The sequence below is a fragment of the Carcharodon carcharias genome, chromosome 3, assembly GCF_017639515.1.
Source record: "Carcharodon carcharias isolate sCarCar2 chromosome 3, sCarCar2.pri, whole genome shotgun sequence".
NCBI lineage: Eukaryota > Metazoa > Chordata > Chondrichthyes > Lamniformes > Lamnidae > Carcharodon > Carcharodon carcharias.
In genome coordinates, this window is record NC_054469.1 from 80,811,090 (window position 1) to 80,834,608 (window position 23,519).

The following is a 23,519-nucleotide window of genomic DNA, read 5'->3' on the forward strand; positions in this document are numbered from 1 at the left end:
CTGTTAACATAGCCAATCTTGGTCACTACATGAATACTTAATTAATCCTGGCAGATTATTTTCTACAATGCTTGTACCAGACTGCTCTGTTATTCATCTTGTATTCTGCTGCACTGCATTAGGTTAACAGACCACGGTAATTCATTTCATTCATTCACATTTACTCTGCCCAAAAGGTAGGTCCTTAGTTCACTGCTGAAGCTTCATCCTGAGCTGTTCCCTTAGCAGTTATTTTCAGTGATGGCTTGTCACTGGCTTCCACTTTCAGGGTCAGGGTGAGGAGGCAGGTCCCAAGCCCACCTCAGCTGGGATGGGAATCGAACCTGTTGACGGTATTGTGACCCACACACTAGCCATTTCACCAGCTGAGCTTACATGCCCCATTTTATCATGGCAATAACCTAATGTATTGGTTCCTCAATAATTATAAACCTTTGCCATTAGTATTAATTATGTGTAATATACCTACTAGTGTCAGTAAATAATACAATAATAATGGGAAAACAGCATTTTATTCTGACAAATATGATCTTTTATTTTTTATATGAATGTTGTATTAAAGCAGAACAGTTGGTTTCAAATTTCTTTTAATAATAAAAAAATGAACACTTTTGTCACATTGTCACATTTCTAAGCAAAATTGTGGCATTTGTTTTTATAATCCAGTGGTTCCCATAAGAGTAAGTAAAGCGCTAGTGAAACATTTTTTGGTAAAGAAATCATAAGCAATTATGTTGGTTACAAATTCAGTGCTACTGACAGAGATGAACAGATGGAAGTTCTTTGACTTTATATCACAGATAGCAGAACAAAGGAATAAATAGGGCATCCCCTCCAAAATCACTCCTTTGAAAACTCCAGTAATATTTCTGCACGGTAGCGAAACACAACTGATTTACAATGCCTCAGTTTTCCTAATTCAGAACTATTAGACACAATTATCACATTCATCATAATGTTCTAATTTTTTTTCATTATCCAGAAGTCTAATGTTTAGATATCTTATATATAGATACGATGAAAATATACATTAGATTTTTGCAACCTGCAGATAATATTCGGCTTACAAAGAGTAAACAAATCTAGAATTTTCAAGGATTTATCGATCTTCAAATCAATCCTAAACCTTGGCTGAATGCCTGAATTTATTTGTCCCTCATACAGAATGACCAGTTTCAGAAACTTTGATGTGCTGACCAACTGTAACCATCTTCCTGTGTAATCTGATTTATTTATATAGCAGCTTTCTTTCATAATTTTCACTAACTTGAAATGTCTCCATTATGTCCAGAAGTTAGTAAAGATAAGATATTGATTAAAATTAATCAATTTTCCCACTGCACTCTGAATTCCATTTAGTTGTATATAGATGCCTTTTACAACTTGAAAAAGCCCCTTATTCACTGAGAACTTAGAAAAAGCACATTGTTAGGATCATATGATCTTATTGCAGAATTGTGAACTGATGCTGCAGTTGCATCTTAATAGAGGTTAAATGAGACATTAAAGTTGCAATATAAAGTAATTTATTACCTTTTTAGGGGGATTCAAGTTTGGATCGAATTTCAAAGCCAGCAATGTAGCAAAAATAAATCTATAGAAGTTTTGATGCTCCTGGTTTGTTTAAGTTAATAAAATCAGCTTCCTGCAGGGTTGTTTTACAAGTCATGTCTCTGAGTGACTGAATCATGAATAAATAAGTACATAAAGTTTACAATGAGTCCTTTCAGAACCATACCTATTATTTCTCTGATGATACTAATCACTGTCACACTCAGCCAGAAACATACTTTGAGCCATAACACTTCTACATGGCTTGTTCAAACACATGGTAATGAATCAAAGGAGGTGCAATCCAAGTGTGGAGAGCCAGTAAAGATAACCTTTTCCTCATTTATAAGGGAGATGCTTGTGGTCCAGTTAGCAAAATGCATCCATTTGAGGGAAGCAGGTTTGTTGGCAGCTTAAGGGAATGAATGCCTGACCTCCTGAATTCAAATTATCAATTTGATTCACTGGATTGAGATCCATTACTATACTTCTGACTTGAGTTTGTAAATGACAAGTTTTTTAATGCTTCACAGATTGAAATAAATTTCAGCTGGTCTGAACATGTGCATACAGTCAACTTGGCTCAGAAATTCATGATAAATGTGAACACTAGTAAAGAATATGCAATAAGGAAACTCAATGAATCAAAAACAGGAAAATGTGTCAGAGATAGGGTGATAGCATCCAGAGGTAGAGCCACAGTTCACTGATCTCTGGAATCTGTTAAGAAATTGGAAATAGACAATCTAATTTTTAACAATTTCAACAATTAGATTTTAACCCATAATACAATTCAAAGATAATCCAGTGGCATGTATAACAGCTGACTTTTCAACAACGTTGAGTTAACTGTCTGGAGGTACAAGTTAAAATTCACCTCGTCATATATACAGGGGGGACAATAGAGCAGTGAAGGTTTACCCAGCATTTAAAAATCCAAAAACTATAAAGTGTCCAACTCAGTAGTAGGAAATATTTTGGGGCATTGTAGAGAATTGTGCCAATGTTCATCTAAAGAAGAAATGGGCATAATGCGCTGTCAATAGGTTTAGAAGCAACATGTACGTTGTACTTCACAACGCCAATATAACATTTTCAGTAGGTAACTGCATTGATTGATAAGGATGACTGGTTGATGTGATCTAATTGAATTTTATGAGGGCAGTTCAGTAATGTTTCACATAAGGCTTGTAAATAACATTTAAAGCTCGTGGGACTGATTTCAAATTAGCTAATCAGTTTGAAAGCTGGCTTTTCTGTCAATAACGTTTTAAGTTCTATTGCTCTTCACATTATTTATGATTAAAGATATGGAGGCAAAGAGGCCACTTATTGTGAAATTTGAGTTTTTGACATGCACCATAGCAAAAATGCATGACCGAAAAATCTGTAGTTTGTTTATTCACTGGACATTTCTGGTCCATGTAAACTAGTTGTCAATAAGATAAATCAAGAATTTTCCTCTCTCATTGGAGGGAAAATAAGTTATCCTAACCTTCTGTAGATCATTAATGAGACCACATTTTGAATATCAGCAGACATGTTGGTAAGCTATTTGACTTGGATCATGTGTATCAAACTGCAGAGCACAGGTGCAGAACAAAATCAATGTCCACTCACCCCCATGCCCTCCAAGGATCCCTCATGCCCCATGCCAAAGTGTGGCACTTCCATGCCATTGACCCATTATGCATTTTGTAAAACCAATAAATCCTATGGTGATAATAAGGCACGTAAAAAAGCCTAAAAAAGGTAATTAATTCATAATTTTCCACTATTTTAAAAAAGCCCTTTTTAAACTACAGGGCAATAAAAGTGTCAATCATCCAGACCCTTTAAAAGTTTCAATAGCTGTAACTGCAAGCACTTAAAACCTCTTAACCTTGTGTAAATAAACATTGTGCAATGACAACATAGACCAGGGAGCCAGAGCTGTCAATCAAGCAATGTTTTCTCTGGGGCTCAGATGTTTTAAAAGATTGACGAAGTTCTCCTCTCCATCAAGCTTCAGTATGGTTACATACCGTGTATAGTGGGTCAGTGGTCATGTGAGAACCACAGTTTGGCATAAGGAGGCAAATGAGATGAAATGCAGGAGGTGGTTGGAAATGCACAGCTTGGCATTGGGGGCATGAGGGACCGTGGGTAGGTGGGTGGAGCAGCATAACTCTTGGCATGGGGAGGATGAGGGGCCATAGGGGTTGTTTGAGGAGCATACCTTGGCATGGGGGCCAAAGGGGTAGGTGGGGGGGCATGAAGTGCATGGATGGAGCATGGGGAGTGTGTTGTGGGTAGGGGGGTGTAAAGGGTGAGGAGTGGAGGGCCTTTCTATTTTTATTTTAACTGGGACAAAGTCTCACAGCACTTTTAAACTGCCCGCCTTTGTACCTGGCAGCCGCTGTGGATGCTTCTGACCTTTTTCCTGGATTGGCTGGCCCAACTCTAGACTCCAGCCCACAGCCCCCCCTCCCCACCCCCAACACACACACCTGCCAAGGCAGTTGGCCAAGCCGGGATTTTATCCGACTCCTGCTACCCACCTCAAGGATGAAAATCCAGGCTGTTAACTTTGTTTATCTGCCAGAGCTGTTGAATATTTCCAGCGCTTTTTGTTTATATTTCAAATTTCCAGCATCCACACTATTTTGCTTTTCTTATAACTATAAAAGTATCACGTTAAACTGTGAAGATGGGCTGGTAAATAGCAAATTATATTTAAAGTGGACAGTTACAAGTTAATAAGTTGAAAGAAGGGAAATAAACAGTGGAAACATAAACTAAATGGCTCTATGCAATAGGGAACAACCCAGTAGAGTAATCTGGGGTTTCGGTGAATGGCTCCCTGAAAAAAAAGTGCAATCTGTGCAGTGGTAAGAAAACTAGCTGAGAATCTTGGTATGGACACCCAGTTGGATAGATTGGAAAATCCAGAAAGTGATGAGTGTCTACAAGGCACTGGTTCGGACAATCTAAGATATTGTGTACAATTCAGCTTTCTATACCTTACCAAGGGTATGGAGGCAATAGAAACAAGTGGGAAAGGGAAACCAAATTAAAACCTAGCATATACCATTGCAGGGAAGATTTTCCTTTCTTTGTGTTTGATGTAAAGACCAAATAGCTATAGTGCTTTGAGCAAGTTTGGGCAGAGGAAAGTGCTCACTCTAATGGAGGCCCCTACTTTTCATTTATGTGCTTCACCCTTTATATCAGGTGCAAGAAAAGGAAAATTTTCCCTCTCACTGCAAGAAGTGGTTAAGAGCCTATGATTGGTTAAAACAGAAAGTTTATGCTAAATACTAAAGGGATTTGATCAACTGAACTCTAATACTACATTTAAGGTTATTGCAAACTCTAGAGGTAGGAACATGATTTAGGATTAAGAGGGCAGTTGGGGGGGGGGGGGGGGGGGGGGGTGGGCAGGGGGGCACACAGACCATTTACATTTAACTGCTTTGCACATGAGTTAGTGAATTTGTAAAACCAAATGCTCAGACCACAAGTGAAGGCAGAATCTGAAAAGGTTTAATGAAGAATTGCATCAATATCTGAGAGGGTGGTGATTCAAGTACAATAGTTTTTAGGACCAGCGAGGTGGACTGCTCTTATTTCTGGGCATGTACTATGTTCCTATACTCTTCCATGCTCTTTTCTGGATAGGCTATAATGGTGAGTTTCTCAAAAGATTTCCTTAGTTTATTTTCTAATTTTTCAGTGACAGAATAAACATAAATTATGATTTGAATAAATTGTAGCATACTGTACTGAGGAATCAGAGCAAAAATCTGCAGCAAAACTTATGCTGTTTTGCAAACTAGACCACTAGCTCTTCTGGATTTCAAATAGCCTTTGTTTTTAAAATATATGCAAACCATGTCTCTAACTTGTTTTGAACAAACCAAACCAGTTTAATTGGTTCAGTGTTGCCAACACTGGCAATGTTGTTAACAATTTATTAATTTTACAGTATTCATGTGATTCTTGGGCTAGAAGAGAGAGAGAAAAGATTCTATTCCAGTGAATCATGTACATTAAACAATATACAGGATTATGGCTGCTGGCAATCCTCTGCATTAACAACTTTACGGGAATAGAAATCCTTCATTGTGGGAATTAATAAGCCTAACTTTTTCTACTTGCACTTCACAAAATAGAAATTATATACATCAACCTGCTAAAAGCTGCTGCCTATTTGGTCACCAGAAGGCGGGTACAAGCACTTCATATGTTCTTTGACATTAACAATTATTTCTGAAAGAACAGGTTTACAACAAAACTTTTCCAGCTTTTCCTTGATTAATGGTCTTCATAAAGTGCACTGAAGCTTCAGTGACCACAATCAATAATACATGTCTCCATTTATGGCTCAACAAGCTTTAGAATGTTTGGGTAGCATCACTACGCACACTCATTGTATTTATATATACTTTACATATTCTTCTGTATAATAATTATTTTTCAATCAAGACATGAATTTTAGGCATCTAGAGAAATGTTACATTTACAAAAAGAATGTAAAATGGCAGCATAAATTACTAGAAAAGAAGTTACACTTCAACTAATTCTTTGTGACATCATATTTACATATTTGTTTGGCAGATGAATATTTAATGGCAAGTCCACTACTTCTTTGAAGCAGTAGTATACTTCCACCAGTAGTAGTATACTTTTACTTGGAGAAGTGTTACATTCATAGCTCCATTTGTCACATTATTCTGAGCCTTCAGGATTGTGCCTTAGGGTTTACAAAGTACTAAAACCAACCAACTGAGAAGGCTTTGAAGTGCAATCCAATGTTCTATATGGTTGTATTCATTTGGCAGCTTTGATAGATTTTTGAGTGGTTGTATTCTGGTGAGATTCAGCAACTTGGTCTCCAGTTCCAATATCTACACTTTCTTTTTCAGGTATGGCCTCTAGGCTCCGTCTTGCTTTGGACGGCTCAGTATTCCCAGTACCTGGCTTGTTCAGACCACAGGACACTGCAGCATAATGAATTTGCTTCAGGTTGTCCAATGCTTCAATTTTAGCATGTTTCAACAGATCAGCTTGTCCCTGTCGAGAATGAATAATTAATTAATCTTAAAGTAAACAAATTATTTAAATAGGTACAACATGCACAAAAAGGAGATTGGAAATGGAACACCAGTAAAAACTGGGAAAGAAGAGTACTGATCCGAACTGTTTTTTCCTTCTGGGCTCTGAGCTTCCCATTGGGAATAGCACACCATGGAACCACTCTTTAGTGTACATGTTGTACAAACTTCCTAATTGCATTGATTCACATCAGGACATCTACTCAATATAATTATCTGGTAGGACTGAGTTGTTTGGGATCAACGCAGTTTCTAATTTACATCAATGATTTGAATTTGACAATGCAAGCTGGTCAAATTTGTACACAACACCAAACTAGCAGGGGCACTGGATCAAAAGGAGGCGGTTCAAATATTAGAAAGTGGGTTAAACAAAATACTTAAATGGACCAAAAAAACTGATGGAATTTAAGGTAGACAAGTAAAAAATGTTGCACATGAGAAGGAAAATGAGCAGCATATAATCTGCATGGATGGCACTGAAATAGCCATGGATGACATTGAAAAAGACCTAGGAGTGTTAGTAGACTCAAAGCGTAGTGTGTCCAACCAGTACAGTGTAGTGATCAACAAAGCTAATAGAATATCAAACTAAACAGCCAAAATAGTTGAATACAAGTCAGACGAAATTATGATTAAACAAATTTCTTGAACTATGTTCAATTCGTGTCAGGAAGCAAGGAAACTGTTCAAATATTGGAACCTGAACAGAGAAGGTCTGATCCCTTACGTTGCAGGTCTAAGTTATGAGGACAGATGGGCCAGAATTTTACATCCTGCGGGCAGGCACGTGCCCGACCTGAACGGGCGTAAAATCGGACGAGATGATGTCAGGCAAGCATCCTGATGTCATCGAGCACTTGTGCGATATTTTGCTCAGCGGGCGTGCACAAAAGTTGGAAGAGTGTCCGCCAACAATTAAGAGGGCAATTAAGCTCATTAACAGCCCAACTATAAGCAATTTTTCATGGTCTGTCCAACCTTACGGTTGGCAGACATGCCAATTGGCCAGGTGGGTTTACACTTTTGATGAAACCTCATCCAAGGGCGGGATGAAATCTCCGTTAGAATTTAAAATAAAAAGAAATATCAGGGGACTGTTTTTATACAAGCTCTGCTTTCAGCTGCTTGATTGTGCTGCATGGATATTTATGAAGCATTTTTGGGCTTTCTCTTATTCTTTGGAGGCCTGCAGCTCCCTGAGGCAACTGCCTGCCTTCAGGGAGCTCAGTGGAAGCGCTTACCAGCACCCGCGGTGACTTTGACGCCCGCTCTCTTCCTGCCCCCACCGGCAGTGCTGAGCCTTCCTCCGGGCACGGTTCACACTGGCTAGCTGTTAATTGGCCAGCCAGCATGGAATCATGGTTGGGGGCTGATCACGGCTGGGAGACGGTTTCCCGTCCACTCCCAGGCCCACCGATGGTGCACGACCGACAAGCGCAAAATTCAGGCCATGAACTTATCAGCTCGGACAGAAGGTGTTTGAAAGATGATCTTATTGAGCCACATAAGATATAAAGAGCATGGATAACGTTAAATCTGCTTTAATATAAAATTCAAGAGTAGAACAGGTGCAAAATAGTTAAAGCTAAATTTAAATTTGATGTCAGGGTCAGGGGGCTCTTCTGCACACAGAAAGATCAGCATGTGGAATGTGGATACAAAATCTCTTGAATCATTTAAGAAACAATTAGATGTAGTAAAGGTGTGGGCTTGGGGGAGGAAGGTGCGTAAGGTTGTTTTGGGTAGATGAATCAAGATGAGCCTTATGTGTAATTAGCTTGCGATTAGTTTTACAAGCTGACTTAAATCAGTTAATTGACTAGTCAGAAAGTGTTAAATAAAAACATAGAATCATAGAATGGTTACAGCAGAGAAGGAAGTCATGCAACCTGTTGCATCCATGATGGCTCTCTGTAGAAGCAACTCAATTAGACCCGCTACACTGCCTTTTCCCCAACAGAATCTTGAGTTCCCACTCTCAACTATCAGGGTGGACAGGCTGGATGGAGATAAGGCAGCAACACTGATTTTACAACTGGTGTTCCCTATGAGTGCTTACTTTGCACTTGCACTAAATTTTGGATTTAAAAAAATTAATTTATGGAATATGGTCATCGCTGACTCTCCCAGCATTTATTACCCATCCCTAATTGCCCTTGAGAAGGTGGTGGTGAGCTGCCTTCTTGAACTGCTGCAGTCCTTGTGGTGTAGGTGCACCCAAAGTGCTATTAGGGAGGGAGTTCCAGGATTTTGACCCAGTGATAGTGAAGAAACATTGATATATTTCAGGATGGTGAGAGGCCAGGTGATAGTGTTCCCATCTATCTGCTGCCCTTGTCCTTCTAGATGGTGATGGTAATGGGTTTGAAAGGTGCTGTCTAAGGTGCCTTGATGAGTTCGTGCAGTGCATCTTGTAGACGGTATATACTGCTGCCACTGTGCGTCGGTGGTGGAGGGAGTGAATTTTTGTGGAAGGGGTGCCAGTCAAGCAGGCTGCTTTGTCCTGGATGGTGTCAAGTTTCTTGAATGTTGTTGGAGCTGTACGCATCCAGACAAGTGGGGAGTGTTCTGTCACACTCCTGACTTGTGCCTTGTAGATGGTGGACAGGCTTTGGGAAGTCAGGAGGTGAGTTGCTCGTCAAAAGATTCCTAGCCTCTAACCTGCTCTTGTGGCCACAATATTTATATGGCTAATCCAGTTCTGTTTCTGGTCAATGGTAACCCCCAGGATGTTGATACTGGGGGATTCAGTGATGGTAACGCCATTGAAGGTCAAAGGGCCATGATTAGATTCTCTCTTGTTGGAGACAGTCATTGCCTGGCACTTGTGTGGCGCGAATGTTACTTGCCACTTGTCAGCCTAAGCCTGGATATTGTCCAGGTCTTGCTGCATTTGGACATGGATTGCTTCAGTATCTGAGGAGTCATGAATGGTGGTGAACATTGTGCAATCATTCGCGAAGATACCCACTTCTGACGTTATGATGGAGGGAAGGTCATTGATGAAGCAGCTGAAGTTGGTTGGGCCTAGGATACCACCCTGAGGAGCTCCTGCAGTGATGTCCTGAAGCTGGGTGACTGACCTCCAACAATCACAACCATCTTCCTTTGTGCTATGTATGACTCCAACCAGTGGAGAGTTTTCCCCCTGACTCCAGTTTTTCAAGGGCTCCTTGATGCCATACTCGGTCAAATGCTGCCTTGATGTGAAGGGCAGTCACTCTCAATTATACTAACTAGATTCACTTGTATTGTCTCATAGGCCTGAGTTATAAAATATGATCAGAGTCAGGAACTTGTCCAATTTTATCCATCCCAAGTTGGTCTGATTGTTGCAAAAATTTACAACCAATGAGATACAAACTGAATCTGAGAGCCAAACCTGAAAGATCTATTCTGAAACCTATACCTGAAAGTTCTATTGTATGTGATAAATATTTTGACAAGCTGTGTGGGTTGCTGCTGTAGAAGAGATGCTAGTGGTGGGAGGGAGGGGGAGGAAGGAACATTATTGCTTGCTTGGATTTCTAGTCAGGTGAATATGTTTAGTGAAATGCACCACATAAGTGAATCAGTCCAATCAGCAATTCTGTGCATCCACTTGTCACTTTGAAGTTTAGAAACAGAAACACCAAAAAACAGAGGAAATTTGCGGTACAGCAAAGAAATCACGGACCACTTAAAAGTAAAAGTCTATGGAAAAGTTGCAGAATGAAGCAAGTAGTAACTAAATACAAGTCTGGTCTAGTTGAATATTTCGAGCAAGTAATGAAGTTCACTGTAACTACACCAAAACTTGTCAAAACGTTGGTTCACATATGGGACACAGAATTTTTTTGGATAGTTTATATTGTTTGTATTATTTATTTTGAAACAGTTGTTGAAGATTCCTGATACTCTGTTCACCATTGAGAACTCCCTCCCTGGAAAAATGGCAATTGAATAGTGAGTTTTGCCATTTCCTTCTTTATATGAGCATGATCTCAGTTACCACATGTATGGGAACATTATTAATCAAGTATTATGTTATATTCCTTGTCTTTCATCCTTGTTCTCCATACAATATTTCATTGCATCCACCTGGCCAATTCTGTTGGTAATTTTATAAAAATTATCAAAACCTGAAGAGGAATTGTTTTAGTTGGCGTACTGTTTCTTCACAGCTTTTAAATCTGAAATTGGGAACTATCCTTTTGCGCTTTTTGAAAAACAAAAGTTTTCTCAAACTTTTAGAGGTACAATAACTACCATCAGCAGTTGCAGGTCAGAAAATAATTGAATTACATTCATTTTAAAAGAAGATCTTGAAGTGTGACACAGAAGTTTACATGCATGAAAGGGTGACAGCTCAAGTATGATGGATACATAAGTAAATTGATAATCATTAAGGACAAATCCATTATTTTGGATTGCCTGATCAGGCTGAATGAAAACAAGAATATGAAACAGGATAGGTGGGAAGTGAGAGGGTGTTGCAACATGAAGCAAAAATGTTAATGAAAAACATATAAAAGGTGTATACATCCTCAATATTTACTAATACCAAAAAATTCTTTGTGTATTAAGATTCCACACAGGCATGTAACTCTGCAACCTTCTACTTAGGACAAGCAAGACTCAGATAACACATTGTCACATTGTATAATCTTTATAATGAACTAATGGAGTCACATTGGGTGGAATTTAATGCCCTCCAGTGCGGCGGGTTTGGTGCCATGGGGCATTTAATCAGGCAGGAGGGCGGAGACCCTGCCACTGCCCTGATTAAGTCTGTGTCAGGAAGGCTTGTGGACGACCTTCCTACCCCACCTTAATGCCCACTTAAGGGCTTCCATGAGCTACTCCCATGCCCTTGCTGCTGATTCCTCTCCCCACCCCAGTTTGCAAAACCCTCCTGCCATCACTCAACTGTGCTTGGGTCCATGGTAATCCTCGGCGTCAGGTGGGTATAGTACCGACAGCAGCCACTGAGTTCCTGGTGGCGCTGCCAATCAATGAAGAGCTGCTGGTTGGCTTATACTCCTGGGGTCCTTGATTCGGGGAATGCTAGCTGCTACCCAGTTATGTGCCTGATTGGCACTTAATCTCAGAATCTTAACGGCACAGAAGGACGCCATTCGGCCCATCATATCTGCACTGGCTCTCCAAATGGGCATTATGATCTAGTGCCATTGCCCTGCCTTTTCCCTGTACCCTTGCACATTGTTTCTATTAAAATTCTAATGTCCTCTTGAATGCCTCAATTGAACCTGCCTCCACCACATTCCCAGGCAGTGCATTCCAGACCTGAACCACTCATGTGAACAAGTTTTTTCTCGTGTTACATGCTTCTTTTGCAAGCCTTCAGCGTGCCTTCCTGAAACATAGTGACACGGGTCTCTTGCCAGCTCTCCAACCAGCAAGCGAGACCTCCGTTGCCTCTATAGTGCCCACTATTTCAGTCACTCTACTCGGTTTAAACTGAACAGATTTGTCTCTGTGTTCTAGGAACAAGTAGAAGACATATGCTATGTTACTCTAGCTTTTAACTTGAATGTTGACTCAGACATGCAACATTTAGGAATACTCAACTTAACTTAAAAGGAGTGACCATCCCTATACAGTTCCACATTAAGCTCTTTCAATTATAAAGAATGGTTCTGCAATTACTCCATATTTTTTCACTTAAGTCAAACAACTATCGGACGAGGAGTCAAATTGCTGTAACTTATAACTATCTTCCCTATGGAATAAATCACTTATGTGATAGTTATCAAAAATAGTGATTTATTGAAAAGTAGTAGTGTACTTTACTGGCTTTCATTTGCTATTTCTGGAAACATTCAGGGCATTTCAATTAATTATTCTTAAAATAAAATTCCCTTGTTTGAATATCAGTGACAGGTTTCTTAAGAAAGAAATAAAAGAACAATATTTAACTGCCCATCAGAATAACTAACAAACTTTGTTCCTCTCCCCCACCCGTGAAACATCAATCATAAGCAAACAATTTCAACACAGTGATTTAGTTTTACTTTAATTTAATGCAAATTTTGCATATTTTTGTACATGGAGCCGTATCAAAATGGAAGAAAATGATTAATAGCCTGGCTCAGGGGTCAGATCTGAGGCATTAGCTTTTTACATTGTATGAAATAATTTCTGTCATTCACAAATTAAATTGTTTGTATTTGCTAAAGATAAAAAAATGGTGAAGAATAAAAGGGTGAAATTGCACCAAGTATGTTAGCCTACTCAAGTGGATGTAAGATCTCATAGCATCATTTGAAGAAGAGCAGGACAGTTCTCCCAGTGTTCTTGTCAATTTATATCCCTCAACCAATGCCTAAAAGTAATGCACAGTGTTAGCAGTGTGTTAAATCCACAAGATGTATTGCCGTACTCGCCAGGGATCCTTTGGTAGCACTGACGTGTACCACCTAGAAGAACTAGGGCAGCAGATGCACAGGAACACCACTACTTGCAAGTTCCCCTCCAAGGCACACACCATCCTAACTTGGGACTATATCACTGTTCCTTCACTGTTGCCGGATCAAAATCCTGGAATGCCCTCCCTAACCTGCAACATGAGTGCATGTAATACCACATGGACCGCAGAGGTTTGCTCACCCCACCTTCTCAAGGGTAATTAGGGGTGGGAAATAAATGCTGGTCTTTCCAGTGATGCTCACATCCCAAGAATGAATGAAAAGAAAAATATCTGATCATTTATTTTATTGTTGTTTGTGGTATCCTGCTGAGAAAATTGGCTACTGTGTTTCCTATATTATTACAATGATTACACCTCAAGAAGTACTTCATTAGCTGTGAAGTGCTTTGGGATGTCCCAAAGTCATGAAGTTGCTATATAAATGCCTGTTCTTTCTTTCGGTTGATATGGATTTGGGAAATTAAGTGAACTGGAGTCACAAGTGGCCGATGTTATTTAATGTGGACAAACAAAAAGTGATGGGATAGATGAAGGGCAATATAAAATTCACAACAATAGACCATAAGACGCAAGAAATGTGGATAACTTGTTGAGTTTACACACAACACCATTGCAGCCCCAAATGGAGAGGGAAATAATTAAACTGGTACTAGAGGTTAGGCATCCGAATTATGGGTAGAATTTTCGGGTCAGTGAGCGGGGGCTCACCGACACGTAAAATGATGGGCAGTGACATTGGGCAGGCCTCCCAACGTCATTTAGATTTTCAGTTCAGCCGGTGCGCAGCTGAGTTGGCTGTGTGCCTGCTGAACTGTCAAAGGCCTATTAAGGTCTATTAAAAACTAACTGAAATAATTAAATGTGGATTCATGAAGTGTTTAAAAATTCAATAAAAATTTTCAAAAACATTCGTTGACATGTCCCAGATCATGTGACACGGGGACATGTTTTGAAAGTTTTTAATTTCTTTATTTTGATATTTAAAACGTAAACAAATCTCCCTGCGACACCTCTATGCCTTAGGGAGATTTCTGCGCTCTTTTGTGCACGTGCGCTAAAGAGCCAGGCCCTGACCCAGGGAGTCCACCCTGCCCGCACAGGGAGAGCTCAGCACTTCTGGGTGAGTATCATGCTGGGCGGGCCTTAATTGGCTCGCCCACGTAAAATGGCGGCGCGGCTCTGATTGGGGGTGCTGATTGGGTTCGCGCTCATTCCCGCCTGCCCCTGCACAACCCTCCCAATGGGAGGAAATTTCTGCCCAGACTGGAATCTGGGTGCTTTTGTACTGAGGTCAAAGGGCAATTGCATTGATGCTTTCAAAATTTTAGGAGGTGTGGATAAACAGAATCCTAATATATTGTTTGACATCCCCACTAACTCCTTAAATAGGGCCCTGGATTCATGCTCTGAAGAGGAAATGTGGACAGGCAGCTTGGATTTAACACAACTAATGAATAATGTGTGGTACTTGTTGTAAGGTGTTTGTTACAGTTTGAAGAAGTCTTTATAGTCATATGTAGGTTAACTGTAAGTTTTTATTGACTCTTAAAACTATTTACAAATATAAAGTAAAGGGTACAAGCTATGAGCTGTCTCCATGCTTGCTGATACACACGGCTCTGTCTAACATTCAACTGACCCTGGCTGCAGTTCATGTGTTCTCCTTCATCACTGTGTGGGCAGTACTGTACTTAGTCCCACATTAGCCCTATATGTGTCAGACCTTTATACCACAGTATTGACCGTCCAGAGAGACCATGGAGGCAGATCACTTGTGCAAATTGAAGAGGGAGCTTTGTAGTGATGGAGAACCCAGCTCCACCTGTCCCACCCCCCTTAAACAGCTTATATTTCACCACATTTCTATTGCTCGTTAGTTCTGATGAAGAGTCATACGGACTCGAAACGTTAACTCTGTCTTCCTCTCCACAGATGATGTCAGACCTGCTCAGTTTTTCCAGCTATTTTTGTTTTTGTTTCAAATTTCCAGCATCCGCAGTATTTTGCTTTTATAAAAATAAAGCAGTGTTTCTTTGAACTTTAGAAATCAGTAGATGGATTGGTGTTCTCCAGGGTCAATGAATGACTTATAATTTGTAGAAATTTAGTACATGCCGGTGTTTATTCTAAATATGGAGCATACTATGTTCTGATCTTAGAAATTAGACTTATTTTTAAATTCTTACTTGTGGTTGTTAACCACAAAGAAGAAGAAAAGTCACTTAAGTTGCAAGTCAACACCAAAACATCACTGTTTTGAGTAATGAGATTTCTCAAAACTATATTCTGGTTGGCCAAGGTAGGATAAATGTAGGTTTGGCATCCTGAATATGTTGAACAAGGGTGTGTGCTCTCCTTTTCAGCAGTAGAGTCAAGCTAGGCAGACAAAGGTGACAATATACAGAAAAGGAGGAAATGTACTCAAAATATTAACATGAAAACAAAAAAAAAATATGATCTGATAAAAGTATTAAATGAATCAGGCTTTTTCAAAAAAATGATCAGAACATTTACCAGAAGGTAGCTTAAATACAATAAATGCCAATTAAAATATAAAAATGTTAAGCTGTATTAATATTTTTACAGTACTGAATACAAGAACACTGTAAACCACCCTCCATTATAAAATTAGAGTTCGACTGTTTAAATGGTCTCACGTGTAAAGGCAAATCTAAACCTTTCAGATCAGATTTGACTCTCAGTCTGTGCTGAGTTGGGTGATTTCAGCTGAGGCAATAGAGACAGCTGTGTTCCTGGGCTAGGGAGGAGACAGAAATCATCCAAAGTTCCTGCTTTTGATTCTTGCACAGTGATTCCAGCTAGAACGATGCACATTGTGGATGACTGGTGTGAGTACTTTGGGGCTCAGTTATGATGTACTCCAAAATCAAATAATCTGTTTACATTATTTGAGCTCATCCATAAAAAATGGCCATTTGGACGAGGTGCTGAAGGGCTGCTGGTGTCCCTGGAATCATATCCAAGCAGGATCCTGCATCTTTCAGAATAGAGACGAAAATTGAATTTAAAAAAAAAATCTATATATATTATATATATATATATATATATAGGTTAATGAAAGTAAAAATAAAGGTAAATTTGGAACATTTTTGACTGACGAGTGATGCAACATAAATTAAAATCCTTGGCCTCATGACAGTAATTATCTTAATGCATATGCTGCTCATGTAGGACAAAGGACATGATTCAAAGATGTAGGTTCCAGCATTAGTGCATACGTATTAGGCAAGATATTTGTTGATTAGCTCGAAAATCCTTCAGGCAACCTACATCAAGTCTGGCTGCAAAAGAAAACAATGCATTTCCTAGGTCACAAATAGCTTTTATTCTTCTTTCATGAATGATATTATTGTATGGAAAGCTCCAAAGGTAGTCTATCAGTTATTAATCCTTTTTGCTCTCACATGTTGTATCCGGTTGTATTCATCACCGGAATCCTTTGAGAGACGGAATTGTTTCTGCAAATACTGTTCAATTTTTCCATTATAATTACAGGTTTATAGCTCTATTCCATGAAGTGAAAATAAGTGAAATTAAGCTCAATGTGACCTCTGAAATAAGCGAGCAGTCGCTTTTAACTCTCTCTAGTCTGGGACTATTTTTCTAGAATTTGGTCTCAGCAGATCAGATCATTAGCTGTCGTTGTACTTTTATGATCATGTTTTCAACTTCTTGAGTTCTACAGGCATAAATGCTACAGGATTTCAATGAAGAGCAGACACACCTGTTCTGGAAACCAATTATCTTTTATCATACAGATATGACCATTGACATTTATATACTTTTAGCCCATTGTTTTTGCATTAGCTTTTTGCTAGAGCGAACCAAAACTAATTCACTGCTTCATTCGCTGTAGCCTCATTCAATTTTTCCCATGTTACATGGGATTGCCACAATGTTGGTTGATCATCCTTCATATCAACCATCATTTTTTGGATTTGGCAGGTGGTTTTACAGATGAATGCCCTTCCTGCTGTTAATCCTCTCCATTTATCTAGCTGGGAACCAGCAATAATACACTGGCTTGCCTGCAACAGTGGCTGTGTTCTTTCGTAGCTAACAAGTCATGGAGTGAGACTCGATCATTCTCTATAGCCTTATATGCTTTAAATATCTTTCTCTTAAAACTTGCAATGGTGTCTGACTCAACCACTCTTTGCAGCAAAGCAAATCCTGCTCCAACACGCTTCTGTGCAAATAATTTTCCCCTAACAGCTCTTCTCGGTCTATTGGTGATAATTTAAAATTGACATTCCCTTGTCACCGATTCTCCACTCTTTCCATGTTCAATCTGTCAAAACTCGTCATCATTTTGAAAGACTCCATTAAATAATCTCTTAATGTTCTCTGTTGGATTGAGACCCTCCTTGTAACTATAGTTTCCTATCTCTGGCATTTTTCTAGTGAATCTATGCTGAACACACTGTATGGTTTTTATGTCCTTTTTATAGTAAGGTGCCCAAAATTGCACACATTAATCTAGTTGGAGCCAAAACAATGTTTTGTATAAATTGGTTATTACTTCTTTACTTTTGCATTTTGTAACACTGTTTTTTCAGATTGGAGGAAGGCTTATGGTAAAGTTCGCCAGGGGTCAATGTTAGACCCCTGTTCTACCTGATATATATTAATGGCCTAGACCTTGGTGTACAGGGTATGATTTCGAAATTTGCAGATGACACAAAACTTGTAAGCACTGTGAACTATGAGGAGGATAGTATAGAACTTCAAAAGGAATAGCTAGGTGGAATGGGCAGACATATGGCAGATGAAATTTAATGCAGAGATGTATAAAGCAATTAATTTTGGTAGGAGGAATGCAGAGAGATAATACAAAATAAAGGGTACGATTCAAAAGGGGGTGCAGTAGCAGAGGGACCTGGGTGTATATGTGTACAAATCATCGAAAGTGGCGGGATAGGTTGACAGAGCAGTTAATAAAGCATACAGCATCCTGGGCCTTATAAATAGGGTCACAGGTATAAAAAAAAGCAAGGAAGCTGTGTTAAACCTGTATAAAACATTGGTTTGCCCTCAACTGAAGTATTGCATGCAATTCTGGGCACCGAACTTTAGGAAAGATGTTAAGGCGTTAGAGAGAGTGCAGAAAAGATTCATGGGAATGATTCCAGGGAATTTCAGTTACATAGACAGACTGGAGAAGTTGGGACTGTTCTTCTTGGAGAACAGAAGGTTGAGAGGAGATTTGATAGATGTATTCAAAATCATAAGGGGTCTGGACAGAGTAGATAGGGAGAAATTGTTCCTATTGGTGGAAGGATCAAGAGCAAGACGCACTGATTTATGGTAACTAGCAAAAGAAGCAATAGAGACACGAGGAAAAACTTTTTAACGCGGCAAGTAATTAGGATCTGGAATGCACCATCTGACTGTGGTGGAGACAGGTTCAATTGAGGCTTTCAGAAGATGTTTGGATCATTACCTGAGATGGAAAAATGTGCAGGGCTACAGGGAAAAGGTAGGGGAATGGCACCAGGTACATTGCTCCTGCACAGACACAATGGGCCGAATGATCTCCTTTTGTACTGTAACCATTCTATGATTCTATGTTTATAAATCACAAAATTATATTAACTGTTTTTATGGCTTTATTTGGCGGCCAAGAGAAATATTTATTGTTTATCTGGCATGTCTTATACCCTTATTACTCTTAACAGTCAATTACCTTAAGAATAGTGATGTTCCAAGTAAAGTTCTCAACAGCTTTATGCAATTTTCTTCCTTTAAGGCCTTCTTTAACTCCAATACTGTTCAGGTTTTCATGGAACTCCATGGCTGAAAGCAACAAATATTTGTTATTCATAAATACAGTACATGGTACCAAAAAGGGGATTTACACATAGAGACAAGAGGCTTGGCTGAGGTGTTAAATGAATACTTTGCATCTGTCTTTACCTACGAGACAGATGCTGCCTAGGCCATGGTGACAGAGGAGGAAGCTCAGTGACTAGAAGGGTTTAAAATTGATAAGGAGGAGGATTTGGATAAACTGTCGGTACTTAAAAGTTGATAAGGCACTGGGATTGCACGAGAAGCATCCAAGAATATTGAAGGAAGTGAGTGAGAATTGCAGAGGCACTGGCAATAATCTTGCAATGTTCCCTGGATTTGGGGGAGGTGCTGGACGACTGGAGAATTGCAAACATTATGCCCTTGTTCAAAAAAGGTTGTAAAAATCTGACCTGCAATTACAGACCAGTCAGTTTAACTTTGGTGGTGGGGAAACCTCTAGAAACGACTATTCGGGATAGAAATAATAGTCACATGGAAAAATGTAGATTGATTTGGAAGAGCCAGCATGGATTTTTTTTAAGGAAAATCATGTCTAACTAACTTGCTGGAATTTTTTGAACAGGTAACAGAGATGATTTGAGGACAAGGCCGTTGATGTAGTGTATATAGTCTTCCAAAAGGCGTTCAGTACAGTGGCATACAACAGGCTTGTGAAGAAAGTTATCGGTCATGGAATAAAAAGGACAGTAGCAACATCGATACAAAATTGGTTGAGGGATAGGAAACAGAGAATAATGGTTAATGGGTACTTTTCGGGTTGGAAGATGATTTGTAGTGGAGTTCCCAGGGGTTGGTATTGGGACCCTTGCTTTTCCTGATATATATATAAATGATCTAGATCTTGGTGTGCAGGGGACAATTTCAAAGTTTGTGGGTGACACAAAACGTAAACTGTGAGGAGGACGGTGTAGAACTCCAAAAGGACATTGACACATTGGTGGAGTGAGCAGATAAGGTGGCAGATGAAGTTCAATGCAGAGAAGTGTGAGGTGATATACTTTGGTACAAAGAACATGGAGAGACAGTATGAAATAAAGTATACTATTCTAAAGGGTATGCAGGAACAGAGAGACCTGGGTGTCGGACAGCATAGAGGTCTACAGCACAGAAAAAGGCCCTTCGGCCCCTCAAGTCTGCGTAAGTACCTAACTATTCTAATCCCATTTTCCAGCCTTAGGCCCATTGCCTTGTATGCCATGGCATCTCAAGTGCACATCCAAATACTTCTTAAATGTTATGAGGGCTTCTGCCTCTACCACCCTTTCAGGCAGTGAGTTCCAGATTCCCACCATCCTCTGGGTGAAAAATTCTTCCTCACATCCCCTCTAACCCTCCTGCCCCTTACCTTAAATCTATACCCCCTGGTTCTTGATCCCTCCACCAAGGGGAAAAGTTCTTATCTGTCTATCCTGTCTATGCCCCTCATAATTTTATACTCCTCAATCATGTCCCCCCTCAATCTCCTCTGCTCCAGGGTAAATAACTCCAGTCTACCCAATCTCTCCTCATAACTAAAACTCTCCAGTCCAGGCAATATCCTGGTAAATCTCCTCTGCACTCTCTCTAGTGCAATCACATCCTTCCTATAATGCGGGTTCCAGAACTGCACGCAAAACTCTAGCTGTGGCCTAATCAGCATTTTATACAGTTCCAGCATAATCTCCCTGCTCTTATATTCTATGCCTCGGCTAATAAAGGCAAGTATCCCATATGCCTTCTTAACCACCTCATCTACCTGTCCTGCTACCTTAAGGGACCGGTGGACATGTACATCAAGGTCCCTCTGATCTTCGGTACTTCCCAGGGTCCTACCATTCATTGTGTATTCCCGTGCCTTGTTTGTTCTGCCCAAGTGCATCACCTCATACTTATCCGGATTAAATTCCATTTGCCACTGATCAGCCCATCTGACCAGCCTGTCTATGACCTCCTGTAATCTAAGGCTATCCTCCACACTATTTACCACCCCACCAATTTTCGTGTCATCTGCGAACTTACTGATCAACCCTCCTACATTCAAGTCTAAATCGTTTATATATACCACAAAAAGCAAACGACCCAACACCAAACCCTGTGGAACTCTACTGGACACAGGCATCCAGTCACAAAAACACACCTCGACCATCACCTTCTGCTTCCTGCCACTCAGCCAATTATGGATCCAACTTGCCAAATTGCCTTGGATCCCATGGGTTCTTACCTTCGTTATCAGTCTCCCATGCGGGACCTTATCAAAAGCCTTGCTGAAGTCCAAGTAGACTACATCAAATGCACGGCCCTCATCTACACACCTGGTCACCTCTTCCAAAAAGTCAATCAAATTGGTTAGACATGACCTCCCCTTAACAAAACCATGCTGACTGTCCTTAATTTATATGTACATAAGTCATTAAAGGTGGTAGGATAGGTAGAGAGAGCTGTTTCTAAAGCATACAGTATTCTATGCTTCATTGATAGGGGCTTAGAGTAGAAGAGCAGGGAGGTTATGGTGAATTTATATAAGACACTGGTTAGACCTCAGCTGGAGTATTGTGTACAGTTCTGGGCACCACATCATAGGAAGGATGTGAACATATTGGAGAGAGTGCAGAAGAAGTTTATGAGAATGGTTCCAAGGATGAGACAATTGAGTTATGAGGAAAGATTGGAAAAGTTGGGACGGTTTTCCTTGGAAAGGAGAAGGCTAAAAGGGAACTTGATAGAAGTTTTCAAAATCATGAGGGGTCTGGACCAAGTGGATAGGGAGAAACTGTTCCCCCTCGTAAACAGATTGAGAACCAGACAGCACAGTTTTAAAGTGGTTTGCAAAAGAAGCAGATGCAAGTGAGAAAATTTTTTTCACACAGCGAGTAGTTAGGGTTTGGAATGCACTGCCTGGAATGTGGTGTGGGCAGATTCAATCGAGCATTCAAGTGGGCATTGGTTGATTACTTAAATAGAAACATTGTGCAGAGTTACCGGGCAAAGGCCGGAGATTGGCACTAAGTTAAAATGCTCAGAGAGCCAGTGCAGACATGATAGGTCAAATGGTCTCCTTCTATACCATAACAATTGTGTGATTCTGTGAAGTTACCAAATGATACTAAACAATTTAGTTCCACTGTTCAGTCGTGCTCTGATCCAGGTTAATTTGTAAGAAAGTAAGGAATGAGAAAAGGGGATCACGATGCATGATTAATTCACACTCTTCCAATTCAGGCACCAGGCAAGCTTCATGCTGTCTGTTAATTTAAATGATAGAAGTACACTGTCCTGCACCAAATGCGCTGTAGACTGGCTGTATGCCTCCAAAGAGGATGTAAGTTTGTGTGAAGTGAACACCACTTAGAACTAGTCTACAATACTTAAAGCTAGGCTGCATTTCTTAAGGAGAGGTGCATTCTGGCTGCAGCAGGTGTTAGAAGTGGTTGGGGTTGAGAGTTTGACTGTTGGCAGGAAACATGCTCTAAGGTTCTCATATGCAGAGCTGGAGGCCTTGGTGCAGGAGGTGGACAGGAGGCCAGGAAAAACCCTGAGAAAGCAGTGAGAGGAGATAGCTGTCCTTGTCAATGCCAGTAGTGGAGCTTCAAAAACCTGGATACAGTGCTGCATGAAGTTTAACAACCTCATACCAATGACCACGGCCAGTGAATTCATCTTCAAATGTAATATTCTTACAACTGAATGACTTGCCTCAGACACTGGTCAATATACAACCCCATTTTCACTCACCTACCAATAATCTTCATGAATTATGACTCATACTTAACATTCATAGCTTCATCTCACCCTCACACAGTTAATACACCTCACACCCAAAACTCCTAGCTTAAATATACTTCCAGCTATTCAACTTTGACAACCACACTTACTGATACACTACCCCCTCTCTAGGACAAGTTGGTGGATAACTGGAAGCAGTGGCATCTAAATGGCTGGGACCCGATGGAGGAGATGGTGCTCACCCTCATTGGAGCGACCCTAACTGAGAACATGTCCAATAACAGGGCTGAAAGCATTGAAGATAATTGTACATTCAAATCATATCTCCTTCTCATAACCCACGACCCCCTTACCTCACAATCACTCCTGATATGAATGCTGCAGATGGTTTATAAGCACGCTTATTCCCCCTCCCCTCACCACAACCTCACTCTATGCCTTTCTCCTTTCAAATACCCAAGAACGGTAACCTGGTCAGGAAGTGAGGGAACAGGACAAAAAGTGGTTGATGGCATCTTGGTAAATGCAGAGCACCAGCTCTTCTGAAGGGTAATCCAGTTAGTCCCAGTGCCCCACTCTTGCCCCACTCCTTGGCAATTTCTCCCCTTTCAAGCAATATTACATGCTTGGCTACATCTTCCAAGATGCCATCAACAACTTTTTGTTCTGAAATCCATGTACCACTGGGCAAATCTAGCAATGAGCATTTGCCATGCTAAATTCAATGACAATTGCATTGGAGTGCTATGGTTGTCACAGGATACCATTTTGCATACTTAAGTAAGGTTCCAACTTGTTCAAGTCTTTGTCGGCTATGCCTGGGCCCTGATTAAAATGGCAGTGGGCAACATACCCATTTTCCATTGCAATATAGCCCTGTTTCTGCTCGAAAACAGGGATAA

The 23,519-nt window shown here is 40.2% G+C and overlaps 1 protein-coding gene across 4 annotated transcripts in view; it reads right to left on the reverse strand.

The window, feature by feature from the left end:
- Nucleotides 1-514: 514 nt before the first annotated feature.
- The window catches only part of LOC121276031 (inactive phospholipase C-like protein 2), a 340,842-nt gene continuing 317,837 nt past the window's right edge, over nt 515-23,519 (reverse strand). For 3 of the 4 annotated variants that reach the window (XM_041183975.1, XM_041183973.1, XM_041183976.1), the window contains 2 exons: nt 18,788-18,897; nt 5,058-6,606 (listed from right to left, as the gene is read on the reverse strand). In XM_041183975.1, the coding sequence (XP_041039909.1) occupies nt 6,364-6,606; nt 18,788-18,897 (353 nt within the window). In that variant the 3' untranslated portion in view covers nt 5,058-6,363. Of the gene's footprint in view, nt 2,272-5,057; nt 6,607-18,787; nt 18,898-23,519 lie in introns of those variants that run through there. The other variant, XM_041183974.1, reaches the window with a different exon arrangement.